The sequence below is a fragment of the Diorhabda sublineata genome, chromosome 8, assembly GCF_026230105.1.
Source record: "Diorhabda sublineata isolate icDioSubl1.1 chromosome 8, icDioSubl1.1, whole genome shotgun sequence".
NCBI lineage: Eukaryota > Metazoa > Arthropoda > Insecta > Coleoptera > Chrysomelidae > Diorhabda > Diorhabda sublineata.
Window position 1 is genome coordinate 80,460 of NC_079481.1, and position 21,267 is coordinate 101,726.

Here is a 21,267-nt window from a genome sequence, read left to right on the forward strand (position 1 = left end):
GTTCGTCATTTATAGTTCTGTGGTTGTCGCGTTCCTATGATAATTCTGCGTTCTTCTTTTGTTTATATACATAAGACCTTGACCTAGTTACTTATCCATTGTGTAGAAATAAACTGCATCAAGTTTTTTCGGAAAACTACTAGATGGCACGATTAACTACACAAAATTTCTTTTCCTAATTAAAAAATTTTTCTGGGAATAGTACATATTAAACGAAAGGAGAAAAATAATAAAAGCTACGTATTTTAATCTTCTTTAATATTATAGAAACGTGTTTAAAATAAAAAAAAAGCCTTTATTACAAAATTACAGAAAGTAAAATATATAATGTTCTCAAATTATAGTACATTAAATGAAATAGAAAATTCTTTTTATTATATTACGAGCGAGGTGTGCCAATGTAATTTATATTTTATGAAATTTCAATTACACCTATACAGCATCTACATTTTATAAAGAAGAGCTGCTCAACAAATATAAAGAAATAAGCACACATTATTTCTCATGTACGCCGTTATTTTGTAAAAAGAAAAATTTAAATGTACATCATTTCAGCCATAGAACTCATCTTTTTTGGAATATGCACAAAAGTTTCAAAATAACTAGCCAGTTCGTCAATAGTTATGTCACAGGGTGGATTCACGTTCATCCTGGCCTGATGGGAACAGCTACCGAGATTCGGATTTTGATTTTCTGTTTTTTGAACATTATTCTGAGTTTGTGCCATCAAAAAACTCGGAGATGAGTATTTAGTCGAATTAACTTGATTATCTATACTTAATAATTCACAACCGTTGATAATAGATTTGAAATCATCAGCGTTGTTTAACATTTCACCAAACTGTTTTTCCCTCTTCTGATTATGTACTTTTTGAGAACACTTGAAAAATTTTAATACGGGGTCCCTCAATATTTTTTTATTGGTTCTTTTGAACGAAGTAGTTTGTTTCACGTTTGGAGGACTTGAATTATTGCAAGTACACTTTGAACCGAAATTGATAGAAGAAAGCGATTTTGTACGTCTTCGTTTCATGAATGGATTCGGTTTAGGACAATCGATGGATTTTCTATTCGCTTTAATATCTAATTCCAATTTTTCCAAAGAACTCAACAAATTTACGTCTTCTGGTAACATGTCGTCCTAAAAAAAATATTCATTTATTAGTAAGTAAATGTTTGCTCACATTCGGATAACGTTTTATTTGAACGAAACAAAAATGGGATATAAAACAAAAATGATAAATTATAAAATGAAACGTATTGAACCATGTGAAACTAGTATCTATTTTTAAAAAATTTGTATACATGCCATCGCAATAATATACACTCATTATATTACGGGAAAGAAAGTATAGTAATAATATTTTTCACTAATGATATTCTCCACTTGTTGGTTATTTAATCGGTTAAAATAATCATATGAAAACACCACGACCAAAACACAAATATATGATGACTAATTGCCATTTAAAGTGTCAAAATGTCAAACTTACAAAGTGACATTAAAGATGCGGTCACTTGAATAGAATAAAGGCTTCCCAATATATCGAGCGTAATAGAAACAGCCAATCGGGAATAGTATAAAAATATTAATGCTAAGTAACTAAAATTTTAATAAAACATAATTTATCTAGTAAAATTTGTGTTAAAAAATAAAGATTCCCTATCTAATGTATCCATTATGTATAACACGGTGATTTTTTACGTTGGCCACACATGAAGAAAATTCTGGCAAACAAAAATAAGAAACAGGATTTGTAGGTTAGGTAATATTTAGTATCTATTTCGGTAGGTTTCATGAAAACGTCAAAAAAAATTTAAAATGCAGATATTTTCAAAAAGAATAATAGCACAAATATTATGTTCGCCGTGTAGAAGGGTAACCGTAGACAAAAGATTTCTCAGAAATTCATCTACAACTAAATTATTAAAAGGTACTTTTAGAATAGGACTTACAGGTATAACGGTAGGCGCTTTACTCGGAACTGGATATTCTATACATTATTACAACAAACCACGTGCTCACATTTTAAATGAAGAAATTACAATTCCTACAGTAAAAGAAATACCGGACATCAAACCCACCAGAGTTGTAAGTGTTTTTATTAACGGGTTATTCAAATTTCTGTACTGCTTTCCTTTTATTCATTGTAGATAAAAAATTACGAAGATCGTAGTGGTTTAGAATTAACACTGTATCAGTATCAAACTTGTCCATTTTGTTGCAAAGTAAGAGCTTTCTTAGATTATTACGGTATATCTTATAACGTTATTGAAGTTGATCCTGTATTACGACAAGCTATTAAATGGTCACCTTATCGTAAAGTACCGATTTTAGTAGCCAAAGTAGACGATGGATTTCAAGTAAGTACTTGACACAATTTTTATTCATATAAAAATAATTATTAAACACAATTTTTAGCCTTTAAATGATAGTACTATGATTATATCTGCTTTGGCTTCTTACTTATTTGATAATAACAATAAGAATTTGCCAGAAATAGTTAAATGTTTCCCACTGATTAGTTATGTAGATGATGATGGTATTAAAAAGAATGAAATCATGAATAGGTACTTCCTCATGCTGAATAATGTGAAATATCAAACCGCAGAAGAAATAAACAGGTAGTAGATTATCATTCTTGTAATCTTATATAATAATAATAGATAATTTATTTACAGCGAGGAAAGAAAATGGAGAAAATGGGCAGACAATGTACTGGTACATACGTTATCCCCCAACGTATACAGGACAAAAGATGAAGCTTTACAAGCTTTCAACTGGTTTTCAGAAGTGGGTGAATGGGAAGCGAATTTTCCCATATGGGAACGTTACCTCATGATTTACGTTGGAGCGTCTGCGATGTGGTTGATAGGAAAGAAGCTGAAAAAGAGACACAACCTTAAAGATGACGTTAGACAATCGCTGTATGATGAATGTAATTATTGGTTGAGAGCGGTCAAATCTAAAGGCGGACAGTTTATGGGTGGATCGCGACCGAATTTAGCAGATTTAGCCGTATACGGAGTTTTGAGTAGCATAGAAGGGTGTCTAGCTTTTAAAGATTTGCTGGAAAATACAAAAATTGGCGGGTGGTACTACAATATGAAAAGGAATATTGCTCAACACGAGGGGGCTACAATGATATAAAATTCGAAAAATCTGAAAAAATTTTTAATATTATTAGTATTTACTTGGATCGTTTATGAAATTTTAATGAAAATGTTGTAAATAAATGATTAGTTTTGATTATTGGTTATTTTTTTTTGGAAAAAATTTTGTTCACCTTAATAAGATAAATTACTAACTCAAACGGTATCAGTTTAATTATCTAAGTAATAATTAAATGGGTCATAATGATCAATAAACAAAAAAATATAGAAAAAGAAAATCTTATAAAAAATCGAAACGGTTTGGCAACGTTGATTTGGAATACGTCATTTTTAAATGCAACCATAGACATAATAACACTAGACTGTGCATTCGTATTGAACAAAAGAGAGTTACGGTGTAGTTCTCTGTCAAATATTAGAAGCGTTTTTTTGTTTATTTTATAATAAATTATAATTTTTCTCTACTTTTAGCCTATTATATCGAGTTTTAAGTAGGCAAGTCTATAGGTTTCCGATTGCAGACACTTTTACCCAGCATTTTTGACATATTTATTACGAAATAGTATTCATTTTATTAATATCCCTGTACATGATATCTTGTTATTGTGTTTTTAAATTATGAAACCAGTTGTTAGAACTATGAAATCAGACCCTATTTCAGGAACTATAATAAATAAAAGTGGTTTTTTTTTTGCAGTTTCAAAATTATATTAGATAGTACATTGCGTTTTATACTGTTGGCCAATCTGTTAAACTATTCCATAACCTAATATTATAGTGTGTCAAAATGGGTTTTTAAAGTATAATACAATAGAAATTTAAAAATATATAATATGATAACGTTACGAATTAAAAAAATCCAAAATAACATTTGGTATTCTTCGTACGCTAAAACCAAGACTTTAGACCAAGCTTACGTACCACACAAAGTAGAATGTTCGTCTAAAACGAATTATTTTAAGCCTCCTGTTAAAAATGTGAAACCTTTTAGTTTAGTTCTACCACCTCCAAATATAACTGGAACTTTACATTTAGGACACGCACTTACCGCTACAATACAGGACGTTCTAATAAGATGGTAACATTTTTTATTATTCTATTTTAAATAAAGTTAAAATACGAAATTCTTTAAAGGAAACAAATGCAAGGTGTAAAAACATCTTGGATACCGGGTATGGATCACGCCGGTATAGCTACACAAATTATTCTCGAAAAATTATTATGGAAGGAAAATCAACAAACACGACAAAAAATTGGTAGAGATTTATTTTTGGAAAAAGTGAATAATTGGAAGAATGAAAAAAGCTCCGTTATTAGTTAGTATATTAATAATTGTAGTTGTATTTAAATTTATTCTTGTTTTACTAGGAAAACAACTTGAACGTATGGGAGTTTTACTTGATTGGGATAAAGAAATTTTTACATTAGATCAACAGAGATCAAAAGCAGTACAAGAAGCTTTTATAAGATTATTTGATCTCGGGCTTATATATAGGTAAGTTTTTGTTACTAAATCATTTTTGAGTGTTTTATGATTTAAAATTTATTTTTTTTCAAATTCCTAAGCACTGTAAAGTTCTATTTTAGAGCAGATGCTCTGGTAAATTGGTCTTGTATATTAAAATCTGCTATATCTGATATAGAAGTGGAACAACTCTCCATTAATGGATTAACTAAAATTTCCATTCCTGGATTCGAAAATCCAGTAGAATTTGGTATTATTACAAAATTTGCTTATTTAATAGACGGTACAGGTAATTGATTCAATAATTACATAATAAAACGATTTTATTGTTTTTATTTTAATAGACGAAGAAATAGTTGTAGCAACAACTCGTATGGAAACTATGTTAGGTGATGTCGCCGTGGCTGTCCATCCAGAAGATTCTAGATATTCTAATTATATAGGGAAGCAGTTAAAGCATCCATTTAGGAATGATATGATTCCTGTGATTGCTGATACTTTCGTAGATCGAGATTATGGAACAGGTGAGTTTAATTCAACAAAAAAACGGAATTTAAATAATGATTTTTTCAATAAAATCCTTTATTAACATAAAATTAAGGTACTAGATCATTATGTGTTTTGGTTAGGTGAAAATTTAACAGGAAATGAAACTGAAATTTCACTTTTTCAAGTTATACGAATCGAAAGAGAAACTTTTTTGATATGAATAAATCAAATTTATCATTTTAAATCTATATCCTACACAAAATAAAATGGAGAGAATAGATTAGATTTAAGGAAAAAATCCGGTTTCAATGAACTTTTTTTTCTAAAAACTTCGTTTTTACCTTGAATTTACGAAAAAAATCACGAGAATAAAACCTAACCTAGTTTTTTTTGGAAACCTTTATGTTTGATAAAGAAGACAGGAGTAAATCTAGAACTAGTTTTTTTGAAAACTTCGTTTTTACTTGCATTTACGAAAAATATGATTTCATCCTTTTCATTTGAAAAGGATTAAATATCGTGGTTTGATAATTGTCTAATTGTCGTTTAATTTAATACAATACAGAGTGATTTTTAACAAGGTAAGTGCAAAAGTTCATTTTTTTTTTTTTCGTTAAAAAACATGTTTTTAACTTCAGGATAGTCTTATTCTTACGCAAAAATATTTTTTTATAATTAGAAAAATGTGGATTTTTCGTGTCTTTATTGTCGTATCGGAAACAAAGTCAGACGCGAAGTTGTAATATGACAAATGACGTTAGTTCATCAATAAATCTAAAACGAACGTCCATATCATTCTCCATCGTGCACCCCATTGAATTATTTAATGATTGGTTCAACTTTCTTTATGCATTTAGCACACGAATTTCTTATTCGATTGTATAACATGCGATGTTTTCAATTAAAGCTGACTTCACACTACAAAAAATACGTCGGCAACGTCGATCATAAAATGGCGCTAACAGCGATGGCTGCTAATTACAAACATCGCGAATACACCTCGTATAATATATCGTCGAGTTAATAATACGGATTTTATTACTGTTTAAACATTTAGTACAAATTAAATTCGTTAATTTACGTTCGATGTTTGTAATCTAATGAAAACAAAGCGTATATAATCGCGTTCCTTTTTTATTTTTTTTGGCAAAGTGACAAGTGAATTATAAGTAACGTGTAGATTAGTTTGGCAAGAGAAACAAATTAATAATTATATTAGGAATTTGTTTTTGATTTTAAATCGAACTCGCAACGACGCTCATGATTATGTAAAACAACTCTTAGTTGAAACACTAAGAATTGACGCGAAGAAAGAGATAAATAACTTGACATCACACACACACACACACACACATTTCAACAGATCCTCAACCTCGTTTATGTTAAAATTTGGCATGTCAGCTTATGGCTTCTTAGTTGTCTGGACGTTTCAACGTTTGTTTTTCGCTATACCCTTTCGAACCTTCGACAAAATCTTCTTTACAACTATTCCCGATGTATAACGCCACCCCACCAATAGCTTAAGCGTTCTTTGTCCTGCAGGAGATGGCGTTTCCATAGACAGCTAGTTCGTAGCTATCTCCTGGTTTTAGCAGTTAGCAGCTTCTTCAGGCTCCGCGCCTGTTAATCCCGTGGATTTTTTTCCGTTATCTTTACCTAAAATACCTGAAAAAAAATCTGGTAAGGTATAATAAGTTCGCTTTCACTGTAATTAACACACCCGTTCATTAATCGAAGTTAACTTATTAGTTTTGTTGTAGTGTAAATTTATTTTTCTTCGTGTAAACTGTATTTTTTATAGTTTCATTCTTTTAAATTTTTATTAATTGAAATTTATTTTTCGTAATAAGAGACATCCTTTATAATGTTCTCGAGATATTACAAATGTTTTGTGTAAGCATCCGTGTTTCTCCCAGTTATTCATCTGATGTATTTATAAACCCATTAAAGTCTCAGTCTCGTCGTATAAAATATTATTTTTAGCAGATTAGATTTTTTTTTTTTTTTCAAAATGGTATTTAAATATAAATTTGGCATAGTTCTTTTCGGTCGTCTAAAACTCATGATCGAACCCGGTTATTTATATCATTTTACGATAAAGATTTTCGAGACTTACAAATGTCTATTGTTTGGCAGTTTAAAATCGCTCGTTACGTAATTTTGTCGAGTGTGTTTCGGAACGGTCGTTCGCCAGTGTTAATTATTTATTTATTTTATTTTTGAATTCGACAGATATAATTTGTGATTACGTAAGTACCGTGTCGTTTCGATAACTTCCATTTGAAAAATAATCATTTCCTACATTTATCGATGCACTCGTTCAATTTTTATCGACGCGATTTAAAAGGACGTACTGTATAAATAAAAATCAAAATATATGAAATTATTCAACCTTTTTTTTTTGTTGTTGTACGGGTGTGTTGTAGAAGACACTTCAGATCGATCGGTTTCTTTCATTATAGACCAAAATAGACTTCGATTTATACTTATTGTAGCCGAGTGAGTGATTTATATAAGAAATAATATCGAATTTGAGTAGTCTTTAGGTAAATATTTTCAAATTATTTACGTTCAAGATAATTTTCAAATATAAATTAAATGTTTATAAATATACGGGATGATATAAAACCATGAAAAATACTTATTTTTAAGGATAATAATCGAATATATTTCAATTAAATTGAGTTAGCTTTAGATAGATTTTTTTTTCGTTGAAAAATCTCACTGTCTCTTCATTCTTGCGTACCTACACATAGTTCCTTCTCTATTTATAACATTGTTGGATAAATATTTGTATCTGGAAATTGATTTATAACAGTTAGTGAGTCAACATCTGGTCGGAAAGAGCGCGAGAAATAATTACTAGATTCAACTTTATAACAAAATGCGAAGATTAACTGTTTAGTGTGAAGTTGTGTGTAATTGAAAAAATAAACCATTTCATCGGTTATAATATTTTCTTGTCTATCAAAAATTTTGGTGAGTAATACGAACTTCTAACTAATCTTTTTGTTCGAGTTTATAATACCTCCATAACTAGAATATTTTGAACAAACATTGTACAGATTATGAAACGTGAACGGTAATTTCTGATTCTGCCCGTACCTTTTTTATATACCTTTTAGGGAACTCTTCATCGTAAATATCGTTACTCAATTTTTCCTCAAAAATAGCAACAGACGATAGAACTAGCCCAGAACCGAACACTCTAAAACCCCGTGCAACATACCAAGCGATTTTCGAGCAGAAATTGATGCAATCTAGAAAACAACTATCATCATCGTGTCCCATAGCCAAGCTCCAAGTTCCAATAACGTAAAATCCAAACTTAAACGAACTAGACAGGAATAACGACAAGCTCTGAACGATAGAAAAATAGTTTGGAGAGAAGCAAAACCAATTATTAGGACAACCCCTACAGGAATTGAGACAGATAAATACCCTCGTTGGAAACAAATCTGCTCAATGTAACAACCGAATAGGTGTCCTTTACGAATATCTTTGGCAGTTAAAAACCATCTCAAATTCTGGATTTTCTGTAATTTTACGATGGTTCTTCTGTATATTAAAGACCTGTATGAATCTTTCTAAATGTAGTAATCGGTGAATGTTTACATGATCTCTATTTACACTTTTCGAATTTTATAGTTGATTAAGATCGTAAATTCGTGTGTTTTTTTTTCGCCCTGTATACGGATACGTAACAGTTTACGAAGCGATCACCGTTTAAAGCGCATAAATCTTCTGCACGTTTCTCCGTTCTCGGCTTTTCGCCATTCTCTGCGAAAGAGAGGCCCTAGTTGGTCGATAAATCGGATAGGACAGGTGGTCGCTCTCGTTTCCCATCAGTATATCCCATCGATGGATGGTCACACATACCCATGCGTGACGAGAAAATTATCATCTATTAAATAAAACCACCGACGACGACGATTATAAGCAGAGTGTGTTTGTTTTTTAATTTTTTTCGTATACGGTACGCGAGACACAAAATCTTCTTTTCGAAATTTTTCTGTCGCCATGATTCGTTTCAGGTCGACGATTCTAATCCGTAAGTAGGAAATTGTAGAGATTACCCCCCCTTTTTATTAGATTTTTCTTTAATCATTGTACATAATAATTATCTTATTTGCGTTACTTTTTTTTTATTAGTTTTTACTTCCGCATTTACGGATTTATCGATTACTACTATCTCTATTACATCTAATCTCGTTTTCTAACATCTTTTAAAAATGTCTGTCTGGTTAGATTATTTCTTCTTTTTTTTTTTTAAAAAAAATTTTAAATTGACACATGTAGAAAAGGGCGTAGACGTATGGACCGAATGACGTAACGATATGATTCATCTGGATGACCAATTATTTTATACTATACACGAATTTTTGTAATTTTTTATTGAAATTCGGTTTTTTTTTATTACAATTACGAAAAAATCTCAATCATTTGCTATTAGGAATCGATAAAATCCTTATCGCTTACATTATTTATTATATAAAATGTAAATAATTTCCGGTAACGCCATTTGCTTTTACTTTAAAACTTATCTCACACGTCGACAGGTTTGAATAATGCCATGAAAGCAAATAACTACGAGGGTGAAACAACAAATATCGTATGGAATCTTAAATAATTTAAAGGCGTGTCATTGCAGTACATAATATCTTTGTTTATTGATACATTTGTTGTAATAGACATTTTTGCATAAACAGCTCTTCTAAATGGTTAATTCGATTCTTCTTTTCGATCATTCATCGTACTTTTTAGTTATCAGTATTGCGTCAATCGTTAAAAAACAAAACGCGTATATTTTTTAGTATTGTTCGCATAAATACACTTTTCAATAAAATCGATTAAAATGTGAAGTGTTAATTATTTATCTTTATAGTTCGATCTAATAAATAGTCATTATCATATCAATAATTTATATTGCGTCAATTGTAATCAAAAACGTTACGATTTTGAAGAAAATCAAAAAATCTCCGAGCTGTATTTGTAGTTATTCGATATCTGTACGTTGTTTAATACCAAGAAATTTTTTAATAATAATCCGAAAAGAAAAACAGGTATGATTTATTTATTGATATTCATTTTCAAAATAATTTTTCATTGTTGCGTTTGATTTCAAAAATTATTAATTTGAATCGGTAGAAAACAAATTTCTTTGTTCAAATAATTATATCTTATTTCCAATTTTATGTATCACAAAGTGCTAAATCGGTTTAGTAAGAAGAAGGCTAATCACTATCCAATCGTTATTATTTCTTAACATAATTTTCATCGATGTTTTGGCATTGCTAATATATTTATAGCACTTGTGACATCACTATGTATAATTAATAATCCTTGTCAACACGAAAATTTTTCTATCTGGATGTTCCTTTTTCCAAGACGATCTGAAATCGATTAATCGATTCCTCGGACCAAATCATCGCTAATTACGAGATGCAAACTGCAGACCAAGTTATCTGTGAATGCCTTAAACACTTGGGCAAACCCCACAATCTGCTTAATGATATCAAAGGGTTCAAGCCAAAGCGTCTAGTGGGGCGTGACGGGCCTATCTGGTTCTGATCCCAATATACTTGTTATTATCGAATTTCCTGAATTATTTTTGTATGAATCGATTCATGAAGTTACGATTCGAATCGATTTAAAAATCGATTATTTTCGGGAAGAATCGTCATCACTAAACCGAGAACTCCCCACGTAAAATTCACGTGAATTGGGGATTGAAACGGGGAAAATATTACTTATTGCTAAACGCCTCTTTCTTTTTAGATGGTGACCAGGTAAAGGTAGTAAATTACGCAATCGAAGCAGTCGTATAAAATGTGTTTTGCATCGTGATAAAAAAAATAACACATGTATAAGTGGAATTTTTATCAGATAAGCGATCCGATTAAAAATTTCCGTTAGATCGTGAATTTCGCTGGAATTAGTTGCGCCGGAGTTTTTTAGATTTTATTATGAAAAAATAAACATTAAAATTTCCCAGAAACATATTAAATTGTTTATTCTAGATTGTATCTGTTACAATTATTATTGCTTTACTTGGCAGATCGTCAAATTCACGGTTTGAGAAAGAATTTATTCGCGTTATTAAAGTAAATAATCAGTACATCCAAATTAATCGATAGGGCTATCAGTTTCTTTTTGCGTAGGTTTCTGTTTATAGACATACGATTAAAGAATTGTAGATGTCGCCGTTCGTGTTAAATTGACGCATACCGATCAACGAACTAATTACACTGCTAAAAAAAAATATTATAATTGTATTAAAACGTGTACGTGGTGCGAGATTGTTTGCTTTAAAGGCATCTCTAAATTTTGCTTAAAAAATACCCTCAACGTTTAATTATTTTATTTAATCTTTCCAAAATCCATCGCCTATTTGTTTTTAGATAAAACTCGCTGTATGCGTACTTTCTAATTATCAAAATTTTGAAAAAATCCGTTGTACACTAGTTAGGTCGACCATTTTCTTATCTACAGGTTGAGGTTAGGTTAAGTCATAAAATTTCAACCCATTACTTCAAATTAATCCCCAACCGTGGTTGTTATCCCGACATAAAAGGGGATGTTATGATTAATAAGTTGGTAATACGTATTTTACTTAAGCTCTAGGTAAGAAAATGGTTAACCGAAATGGCGAGATTTTTTTGAAAGCGAGACCAGACGGATACTCAAGTCACTAAGTCGAAAGCGATAATTTTGGGGTTTAATGTCGTTAGTAATACTACGAGGATGGTCCGAGAAGTTGACATTGCCTGCCGTAGTATTTTGAATAGGTTCTTCATTGTTTTGATTGTTCTGGGTATGAGGTGACGGTTCAGTGAAACATTGCCAAACACTCGATGGAAATATCTTCACGATACTGTTTTTGTAACTAATCGCGGACCCATCTTGTACACAGTTTTCTCACATCAAAATTTTCAGTTGATATGCGATGTACCGCACTTTTTGGAACACCTTCTATATCTGCTAGCTCGCGCATTTTCAGTCGACGATCGTCCAGATCCATTTCGTGGTTTTAATTCAACATTTCTGGAGTCTTCATCTTATTTGATCGACCACTGGTCTTCGAAGGTCGTACGGTCTCGTCTAAACTTCGCTACACAATATTTTATTAATCCAGAGTATAATCTAGTTCAGATTTCATATTGGTTGGGCTAAAACCTTTCAAATTAGTATCAAATAACGATGATCAATTTGTTCCACGTTTACAAATGTCCTATTGATGGCTGTTGAAGGAATAATTCTAATACAGTTGAAGGCAACTACCGCCATCCGTGGTTTAGGCAAGGTACTTCTGGGATCATCCTCGCATTATTATATATATTCTTGAGAATCTTTTTCTTTTTTTCAGTTATACAATGATGGATATAGAGAGGACGCAAAGTCACGATTTAAAATGTAGTATATGCAAGAATTATTTGAATATACCTCCGGTATTAACATCGGACGACGGTAAAATAACGAAATGCGGTAGATGCCAATACAAAGGACCGACATTAAATAACAGAAACACCTTATACGAATCCATCGGTTCGAAATTGAGATTTCCTTGTATGTATCCTGAATGTAAAGATAGGATGTCTTGGAACGAGGTACAAAGACACGAGAGATCCTGCCAATTTCGAAGGATATCTTGCCCGTTTTGGAATTGCCGAGATAAAAATATAAGTTTCATTTTATCGAACGACGTCAGCCATTTCGAGACGTGTCATCCGGGATCGATGCACTACGGACCGATTACTCTAAATTTTAAAGTCATAACGCATCATCAATCTTTTATAAAATTGCTCATAATAAACGATACGCCGTTTTTGATGTTTATACATTGTTTAAAATTCGGCGAAACCGCCGTTCTAATCGGCGTATTTTCTTGCGATAATCGACAACACGATTTCGAAATTAAAATTCGTTCGGATACCGATTCGAATAGATTTACTTTATTCAAAGAGAAAGTACCGTTGTACGACGAACAACAACATTGCCTCTATTGTTTGCAGAACATCTGTTTTTTGGAACATCACAAATTTTCGAAAAAACATCCCGACAATCAACAACAGAGATACGAATTGTATTCGAATATCGACGTGGCGGCCGCTAAATCATTATTGCAAACCGAAAATTTGATGTTCGATATTAGCGTCACCGAACGTAGAAACGAAGAAAACGGCAGTATTATTAGTAGAAATAGCGATTAAAGTATGAAATAAAAAAAAATATTAAAATTGTTGTGATAGATCAAAAAAAAAAAACAATCGACCATTTATTATATAGATTTACTTTATATTTATTGTATTATTTCAATTAAAAGGACCTTTTAGTTGATAAGTGTTATTTCTATGAATTGTTGAGGTAAAATAGATGTTTTGTGATACAGTCTTTTTTTTTCAAAACCCCCTCCCAGCCCCCCTTCACATCGAAACCTTTAAGGGACTAGTACCGGTTATAAGGATAAAAAATGACTCGTAATAAAATATTTTTTTTTTATTATAATCCCACATAAAACTTTTTTTTTATTGTTTTTTGATGATAGAGTGAATTTTTTTCGACATTATTTCATAGAGGGCGTCATAATTGTGACTGCTAAAATCTCGAAACAAAACTAAATATGCAAAATTAACGTTTTTTTTTTCAAATTTTTTTCCCACGACAATTTTTGTTAAAAATACAACGAAATTAATAAAACGCACGAAGAATTAAAAAAAAAAATCCGTCGATTATAGAGTACGTAAAACGAGTAGGCGCTCGAACTATTATAATTTCGAATTTTGTTATGAAATTTTAGATATTTTTTGGAAGTAAAAGGATTCGAAAAAATTTAAAAAATAATCAATTTTTTGTAAATTAAAACCGGTACTAGTCCCTTCTTTTCTACTTACTCGGGATCGTTTTTCCCATTTTGTTTTTTCATCTACATTGTTAATTTCTTCTGTAATTTCATTTTCGTTTCTTCGTATATATCTTAACGTTAATTTCATCGTCGACTCTATTAGTAGATATGAAAAATCGTTGTTTTTATCATTATTTTATACAGGCGCCGTAAAAATTACACCCGCTCATAATTTTACCGATTACGACGTAGCGAAAAAACATAATTTAAAACCTTTGTCGGTAATCGATGAAAGCGGTAATTTAACTTCGAATTGCGGTAAATTTTCCGGATTACCTCGATTCGAAGCTCGATCGATCATCGCCGAAGAACTAAGTAAATTGGGATTGTTCAAAGGTACGGAGGAACATCCGATGTCGATTCCGATTTGCAGGTGATTTAAAAATAAATCGCGTACAAATAGTTATTTATAGAATAAAATTTCAGTCGTACCAAAGACGTAATCGAATATCTAATACGTCCGCAATGGTTCGTCGATTGTAAATCGATGGCAGCTGAAGCCGTACGTACAGTTAAAGAAGGTAGTTTATCAATCGAACCCAAATCTTTAGAAAAAACTTGGTTCGCTTGGTTAGAAAACATACGGTATGTTAAATAAAAAAAAAAAACGTTTTGGTACTAACATTTTTATTTAGAGATTGGTGTATATCGAGACAATTATGGTGGGGACATCGAGTACCGGCTTATTCGTGTTCGAGCATCAAATCCGGAACGACCGTATGGGTAGCTGCTGGAAACGAACAAACGGCTATTACGAAAGGTGCTGCACAACTAGGAGTCGATACGTCCGATATCCGAGTTAAAAGAGACGAAGATGTTTTGGATACTTGGTTTTCTTCTGGACTCCTTCCATTCGCTTCATTTGGTTGGCCGGATAAGGTACTACGAGGATTGCTACTTAAATTTTGAGATAAACAAATTCATCCTGTAGCTAATAACGATGTCTCGAGATGGTTTAATTCACGTGGAAAGTCATTGCACGAGAATATTCGCGATGGATTTGTCATTTGACATATCTCAAAACTTAAGTATTGAACCTCGTTTTTCTATATCATTTAACAAATCCAAAATAAATATTTTTTCGTCCACGACAATTTTCAGAAGCAGGTACTTTACTGCAATCACATAAATCACTTGTATGGTCAATAAGATGAGTTTCAGCTACCGCAGTTGAGTATTATTTGATATTATATGATATTTTTTATTTAAGACGATCGATTTTGAAAAATTCTATCCGTTATCTCTGATGGAAACCGGTCACGACATTTTGTTTTTCTGGGTGGCGCGAATGGTGATGCTGGGAATTCAACTTACCGATCGATTACCTTTCGATAAAATTTTTCTTCACGGTATCATTTGCGACGTTTACGGTAGAAAGATGTCGAAAAGTTTGGGAAACGTCGTAGCGCCCGAAGACGTGATAGACGGAATTAGCCTCGAGGTAAAAAACAAACTATTAAATGTACGAAAGGTAATTTTATATTTTATTTATTTTTTTTTTTTTTCGATACCAGGAAATGGAAGAAGCGACTAAAAGAAATTACAACATCGGAATTTTATCGATAGAGGAATTCGAACGATCAATTCAAGGTCAAAGAAAAATGTTTCCGCGAGGAATTCCCGCATGCGGTTCGGACGCGTTAAGATTCACTCTATTATCTCATAACGTGAAAAGTGAGTAATAATCGATTGTTTTAGAGGTTATGAATCGATTTTTTTTTGTTTTCTTGTAGATACGTTTATAAATTTCGACGTGAACGAATGTTATACGAATAAATTGTTTTGTAATAAAATTTGGCAGGCGACTAAATTTACCAAAACTTGGTACGATAATCGACAAGAATTATTATTGTCTAACGGGTACGATCGATTGGAAATTATGGATAAATGGATTTTGAGTAAATTGACTCGAATGGTGGATAAAGTAATCGGAGGAATGGAAAATTACGATTTTTATATTTGTACGAACGCTTTAAAAAAATTTCTGTATTTCGAATTTTGTGATATTTATTTGGTAAGTATTTGACACTTTTTTGATTTGATTTGATTATAGACAAAATTTATTTGAATTTTTCTTTTATATACAATATTTTACATTATCTCATATAATTTTGAAAAATGTTTTGGAATCCACATAAAAACAAAATGAAACGTTCAATTTTTTTTTTTTTTTAATTGAAAAGTGTTGTTAGGAAACGACTAAAAGAGGTTTACGTTGTTCCGAAAGTAGCTCAAAGGCGCCTGGTCATGTACGGACACTTTTGACGTGTTTGGACGTTGCCTTAAGAGCTTTAGGGCCTTTCATGCCCTATTTAACCGAACATCTACATTCCCGTTTACCTCAATTACCGGGAGAAGAAAAAATATTCTGTTTTCCTCAAGTACGTCATTTAATATTTTAAATAACGACGTGTTTTAATTATAAAAATTTTCCCCGTTAGAAATTGAATTACCTCGACGATAATCTGGAGAAAAACGTTGAAGATATTTTGGAAATCGTAGCGGCGATAAGAAGATTGAAGAAGATTTTCAACGTTAGCGTCAAGACGCAACCGAAACGTGAGTTAAATTGGTTATAATTCCGGTTTATACATTAAAATTACGTCTAGAACATTCGAATTATAGGAAATATCGTAGAAGAAAAAAATCGCGTCCGCCAAAATGTAATATTTCGTTTTAGTATTAATTTCGACGTCATCGATTTGTATAACAAACAATTCGACGGTAATACAAGATTTAACCGGTTTTAACGATATCGAAGTATCGAACGAAGTAAAGGATGATTTTTCGAAAAATTGCCTTAAAGATAAAATCGGCGAAACGAAAATATATTTGGAAATGTCTGAGGAAATTCGAAAAACGTTACAATTCGATTTGGATAAAATGGAAAAGAAGAAGAAAAAATTGGAGAAGGAATTGGAGAAAATTAAGAAGATGGTATCGGGGTCTACGTATAAAATGAACGTCGGTTTGGAAAAACGAGAAATTCATTCGAAAAAGGTGATTTTTTGATTTTTAATTTTTGTATTTATTAATTATTTTTTTGTTTTAGATTATATTATTGGAAGAACAGTTAACGAGACTCGATTATTTGAAAAATGTTATTAAATAATCGAAAATAATATCAAACCTAACCTCAAATTTTTTTGAATAAAAATTCAATCGATAACAACTTTTATTGTACATATTTAAATGTTTTGATTAATTTTTTTCAGCTTTACAATCGACGTATTCAGGATAATCGCAGGTTAATCTAATTTCGTCCCACCACGTATCGTCAGGACACGTCAAATCCTTGGCTTCTCCGTTAACGCATTCGATGTATTTCGTACAATCGGTCGTGTTGGCGTAAAAAGTTCCGTCTTGGTCGTCGCAAATCGGTTCTAAATAAATTTTTTTATATATTTATAAAAAAAAAAATAAAAAATAAACCGGTTACTACTTACTTGGAGTCGTAATAGTACGCGCTGAAACGACAAAAAAAATCGATTATATATAACGATTATTTATCGATTAATCGATACTTACAGCAATCGACGTTTTCGGGAAAATCGCAATAATTGTTGATGTGATTCCAAAGGTAACCGTCGGGACAAGTCATCGAGTATCTGTTTCCGTGATCGCATTCATAATATTTTTGACAATCGAACGGATCGTAATCGTAGGTTATTTGATCCGTTGGATACGGACATTGATGATCCGGTGTCCATCCTGTGAAAAATAAAACATTTTAGGGATTTCGAAAGAAGTTCGGCAACGCTGCAACGAAATTACTGTTTCCTGACCGTAGTATATTAGACTTAACCTAGAAATATCATCGAATTTGACAGTAGTTCAAATATACTTCGATAAAAACGGAGATTTCTAACCTAAAAAATAATTATTCGAGTGATACGTCAAATTATTGGAATTAAAGGATGAATTTTTTTTCGTTTTGGGAAGTTTTCTTTTAAAATATAGTGAAATTACATTTTTTCTCTTATCAGTTGACGTTTTAAAATAAAAAAAAACATTTTTAGAACTTTTTATACTATTTCAAACTGATTTTCGTAAAAAAGAGACCTAAAATCATCACGAAAAACATTCCACGTTACTCTAAATCGGCTACAAATCAAAAACGTAAAAAAATCTGCAAAAACTCAATAAGAATATGAATAGTTTGAATTTTGAGGATTTTCAATGAAGTATGGCACCGCTGCCTCGAGATTACTGTTTCATGACCGTAGTATATTAGACTTAACCTAGAAATATCATCGAATTTGACAGTAGTTCAAATATACTTCGATAAAAACGAAGATTTGTAACCTAAAAAAAATGATTCGAGTAATACGTCAAATTATTGCAGAATATCGGAATTAAAAGATGAATTTTTCCCGTTTTGGGAAGTTTTTTAGAAAAATTTAGTGAAATTATATTTTTTTCTGTCGTTAAATAACGTTTTAAAATAAAATATGTTCTCACCTGAAGAGGTAGTTCCTTCGGAAGTACTGTGAGTAGCTAAAATTAAAAAAAAATTATTGACTACACCTCGTAGATAGATATTTCAAAAATTAATTATTTGATCATATTTCAATTTCGCCCCGTATATGCTACAACCAACCCTCAAAATAACGCAAATATTACTTTAACGATAAAATTTTAGCTGTTCCTCGTATAGATTATTAACATTTTGACATCGCCTCGTAAATACACATTAATATAAAACGACAATAACAATTTAATTTCGCCTCGTATATACTAAGGGACGTTTCACTACAATAAAAAGAAGAAACGGTGGCAAATTTAAACTATTTAAAAAAAGTACTTACATGGTGTCGTAGCTGTAGGATCAGTTTCTAAAAAATAAGAAGAAAAATAATCAATAACGATTTAAATGAAATAATAATCAACTTACTGCAATCTACGTCCTTTGGATAATCGCAAGTTAAGTATTTTTGATTCCACCATAAACCGTCAGGACATGACATTAAACTAGCCTCTCCTTTGTAACATTCGATGTATCTGGAGCAATTTGTGTAATCAGGATAAAATGTTATTGAATCGCCCGGTAGAGGACACTCTATAGCAAGTACGTTAGCTACATAGACAAAAAAATAAATTAGACATAAATAATACCTTGGAAAATATTTATATTTGATGAACCTTGTATACGACGAGCTAAATCAATTTCACTTTTTTATGTATTATAATGCGTATATAAAATCGATTCGACACCAGCTACTGTTAGATAGTTTCACTAACAAACGAGACCACCGACCGCCTACTCTACAGATCGATAATTCTGTGTTCTTAACTTTGACGGATGACATATAGGTGTCAAAAAGTTTGTAGAAGAATAATAATTATGTAAATTATTAATATAATAAAATATTTGATTGTTTTTATTGTTCGAAACATAGAATGTAAGGACTTTTCGAAAACTAACATCGATTTACGTTAATTGTTGTTCGGAAACTGATTAAATTAATCGGGTCGTGATCATATGCTACGATCCTATCTGTTTGCAAGTGGGTTAATGCGATCAGACGACGCCGTGTTTCATTACTCTATGGTTTTGATACCAGCCACTGTAGCTAGTTCCTTTCACAAACGAGACCACCGACCACCTACTCTACAGGTCGATTACTCTGTGTTCCTAACTTTGACGGTTGACATATAGGTGGTAGGTGCCTCTGTTTATTATTTAAACTTTTCGTAAAAATACCACTAAATATTATTCTTAAAAGAATATAAAAAATTGTATATAATAAATATTTCATAGTTTTTATTCTTCAAAACATAGAATATGGTAACTTGACGAGCGAGCAATGACTCTTTGAATATAATAAATCCGTTCTATAATGGCACGTGAACCGCGCTGTTGCCAGTTTTTTTTACACTTTTCTTATTGATTTAGTCATTTATTTTCTCATTTTACCTTATAGATAATTAGAAATGCAATACGAATCATTTTGCATTCATATTTGTGTATGTATACATATTAGTAAACAACGGACTTCGAGAATTATATTTCAGTTAGTTAACGTTTTAATGACTTTCAATAGACTTAAGTAAAAACATGAATCTAAATAACAAGTCGGGTATTAATGAAGCAGGTACGTACTAGGTTTTAGTGAAATTTTCATGAATAATCAAAATAAATAAAACCGTGCTGAAAAATAAATTTGTATGAAAGTAATTTTGTCAAAATAGCATACTAGATACTGATAATATAAAATGCATTTTTATCTTCATTTGAAAATCTAGATACTGTTCAGATAAAATAAAAGTAATAATGGAATTAGAAATAGTCTTATCAAATGGTACTCACCACCTGCCATTAGGACGATACATAATCCGATCAAATCTAAAAATAAAACAAAACACTCGACACTAGATTGAATATATGAACATACGAGTAAATTCATTATTATCAAAATAAGTTTTATAAGATCGGTTAGTGTTAGTAATAGAGTGCACCAAAGTTCGAAATATGATCAGAGCATACTGATAGAACAAACCTAATACAACTCACCGTTCGTTTTGTATGATCTCAAACAGTTCGGGTGTGTTTGTTAAAATTTTATTGCATTATCGAAATCAATATTTTGTTAAATATTATAATATTTATAATCATTATATGGTTATAAACACATATTGGACGTGAATATATTTTTAATTATTATACGTTTGAGTATGTGCGGAATGTTAGCCACGGCTAACTGTTTCGTGAGTTTATAGAATGGTTTTAAACGTTGTCAGATTTCACTACTTTCTGCTAAATCTGACTTATTACTAAAAACTGAATAAATTGGTTGAAAAAAATAGTGGCAATTTTGAATGAGTTTTCGAAATGAAATATTAAATAAATGGAAAATATGTATATATAGAATCACTTACAATCCATATTCTTTTTTCTGATGATACACTTCAATTCAAAATTATACTATTAAATCAAAAAACACTGAATCTTTTTTTATATATGTATCAATATTAATTGATTACATCTTTATCTTAAAAAGATTGATACTCGAGATTAATTAAGATAAAAATAATTTCGTAGAAAGATGATGAACCGGATGCTTTTTAAAAAAATATTCTATCGTTTTTATATAAAGAAATTCTCACGTAAATATAAACCTCGAGACAGTTTTTGTATATCAACAACTCGATAGAATTGAATTGTTTGTAAAAAAAAAAGAAATTTGTTTTATTGTTTGATCGACAATATAGTAACACACTGTATATAATAAAAGTTATGAAACGCCAAACTTTTTTACGAGTTTATGTATATATGAGAATATACGATCCCAAACGC

The 21,267-nt window shown here is 31.1% G+C and overlaps 5 protein-coding genes across 12 annotated transcripts; 3 read left to right on the plus strand and 2 right to left on the minus strand.

Annotated features, from left to right (window-relative positions):
• Positions 1-187: 187 nt before the first annotated feature.
• LOC130447712 (uncharacterized) lies at positions 188-1,491 on the minus strand. The gene is made up of 2 exons (XM_056784678.1): positions 1,310-1,491; positions 188-1,141 (listed from the first exon to the last, which is right to left on the minus strand). The coding sequence occupies exons 1-2, from the start codon at positions 1,310-1,312 to the stop codon at positions 536-538; spliced, it is 609 nt and encodes a 202-aa protein (XP_056640656.1). The 5' UTR covers positions 1,313-1,491; the 3' UTR covers positions 188-535.
• Positions 1,475-3,250, plus strand: LOC130447711 (prostaglandin E synthase 2). The gene is made up of 4 exons (XM_056784677.1): positions 1,475-2,092; positions 2,155-2,364; positions 2,423-2,625; positions 2,683-3,250. Exons 1-4 carry the CDS (start codon positions 1,823-1,825, stop codon positions 3,149-3,151), a joined length of 1,152 nt encoding a protein of 383 aa, XP_056640655.1. The 5' UTR covers positions 1,475-1,822; the 3' UTR covers positions 3,152-3,250.
• Positions 3,251-3,857: 607 nt separating this feature from the next.
• On the plus strand, positions 3,858-17,150 carry LOC130448330 (valine--tRNA ligase-like). 4 transcript variants are annotated; one of them, XM_056785626.1, is made up of 15 exons: positions 3,858-4,192; positions 4,249-4,430; positions 4,483-4,609; positions 4,702-4,868; positions 4,924-5,103; positions 14,115-14,343; positions 14,397-14,555; positions 14,606-14,849; positions 15,181-15,411; positions 15,485-15,644; positions 15,704-15,984; positions 16,163-16,351; positions 16,412-16,529; positions 16,651-16,970; positions 17,023-17,150. In XM_056785626.1, the coding sequence occupies exons 1-15, from the start codon at positions 3,948-3,950 to the stop codon at positions 17,080-17,082; spliced, it is 2,892 nt and encodes a 963-aa protein (XP_056641604.1). In that variant the 5' UTR covers positions 3,858-3,947; the 3' UTR covers positions 17,083-17,150. The 4 variants fall into 4 exon arrangements, with proteins under 4 accessions (XP_056641604.1, XP_056641605.1, XP_056641603.1 ...); XM_056785627.1 differs by having other exon boundaries at positions 3,866-4,192; positions 14,307-14,343; XM_056785625.1 differs by having other exon boundaries at positions 3,871-4,192; positions 4,681-4,868.
• Positions 5,567-13,456, plus strand: LOC130448331 (uncharacterized). Of its 5 annotated transcripts, none has more exons than XM_056785634.1 (2): positions 5,567-5,649; positions 12,435-13,456. In XM_056785634.1, the coding sequence occupies exon 2, from the start codon at positions 12,442-12,444 to the stop codon at positions 13,276-13,278; it is 837 nt and encodes a 278-aa protein (XP_056641612.1). In that variant the 5' UTR covers positions 5,567-5,649; positions 12,435-12,441; the 3' UTR covers positions 13,279-13,456. The 5 variants fall into 5 exon arrangements, with proteins under 5 accessions (XP_056641612.1, XP_056641607.1, XP_056641611.1 ...); XM_056785629.1 differs by lacking the exon at positions 5,567-5,649 and adding an exon at positions 6,986-7,317; XM_056785633.1 differs by lacking the exon at positions 5,567-5,649 and adding an exon at positions 7,342-7,614.
• LOC130448332 (peritrophin-1-like) lies at positions 15,937-20,925 on the minus strand. Its single transcript, XM_056785635.1, has 8 exons — positions 20,850-20,925; positions 20,281-20,316; positions 18,865-19,047; positions 18,779-18,805; positions 18,432-18,467; positions 17,499-17,681; positions 17,417-17,437; positions 15,937-17,353 (listed from the first exon to the last, which is right to left on the minus strand). Exons 1-8 carry the CDS (start codon positions 20,854-20,856, stop codon positions 17,172-17,174), a joined length of 675 nt encoding a protein of 224 aa, XP_056641613.1. The 5' UTR covers positions 20,857-20,925; the 3' UTR covers positions 15,937-17,171.
• Between the last annotated feature and the right edge of the window lie 342 nt (positions 20,926-21,267).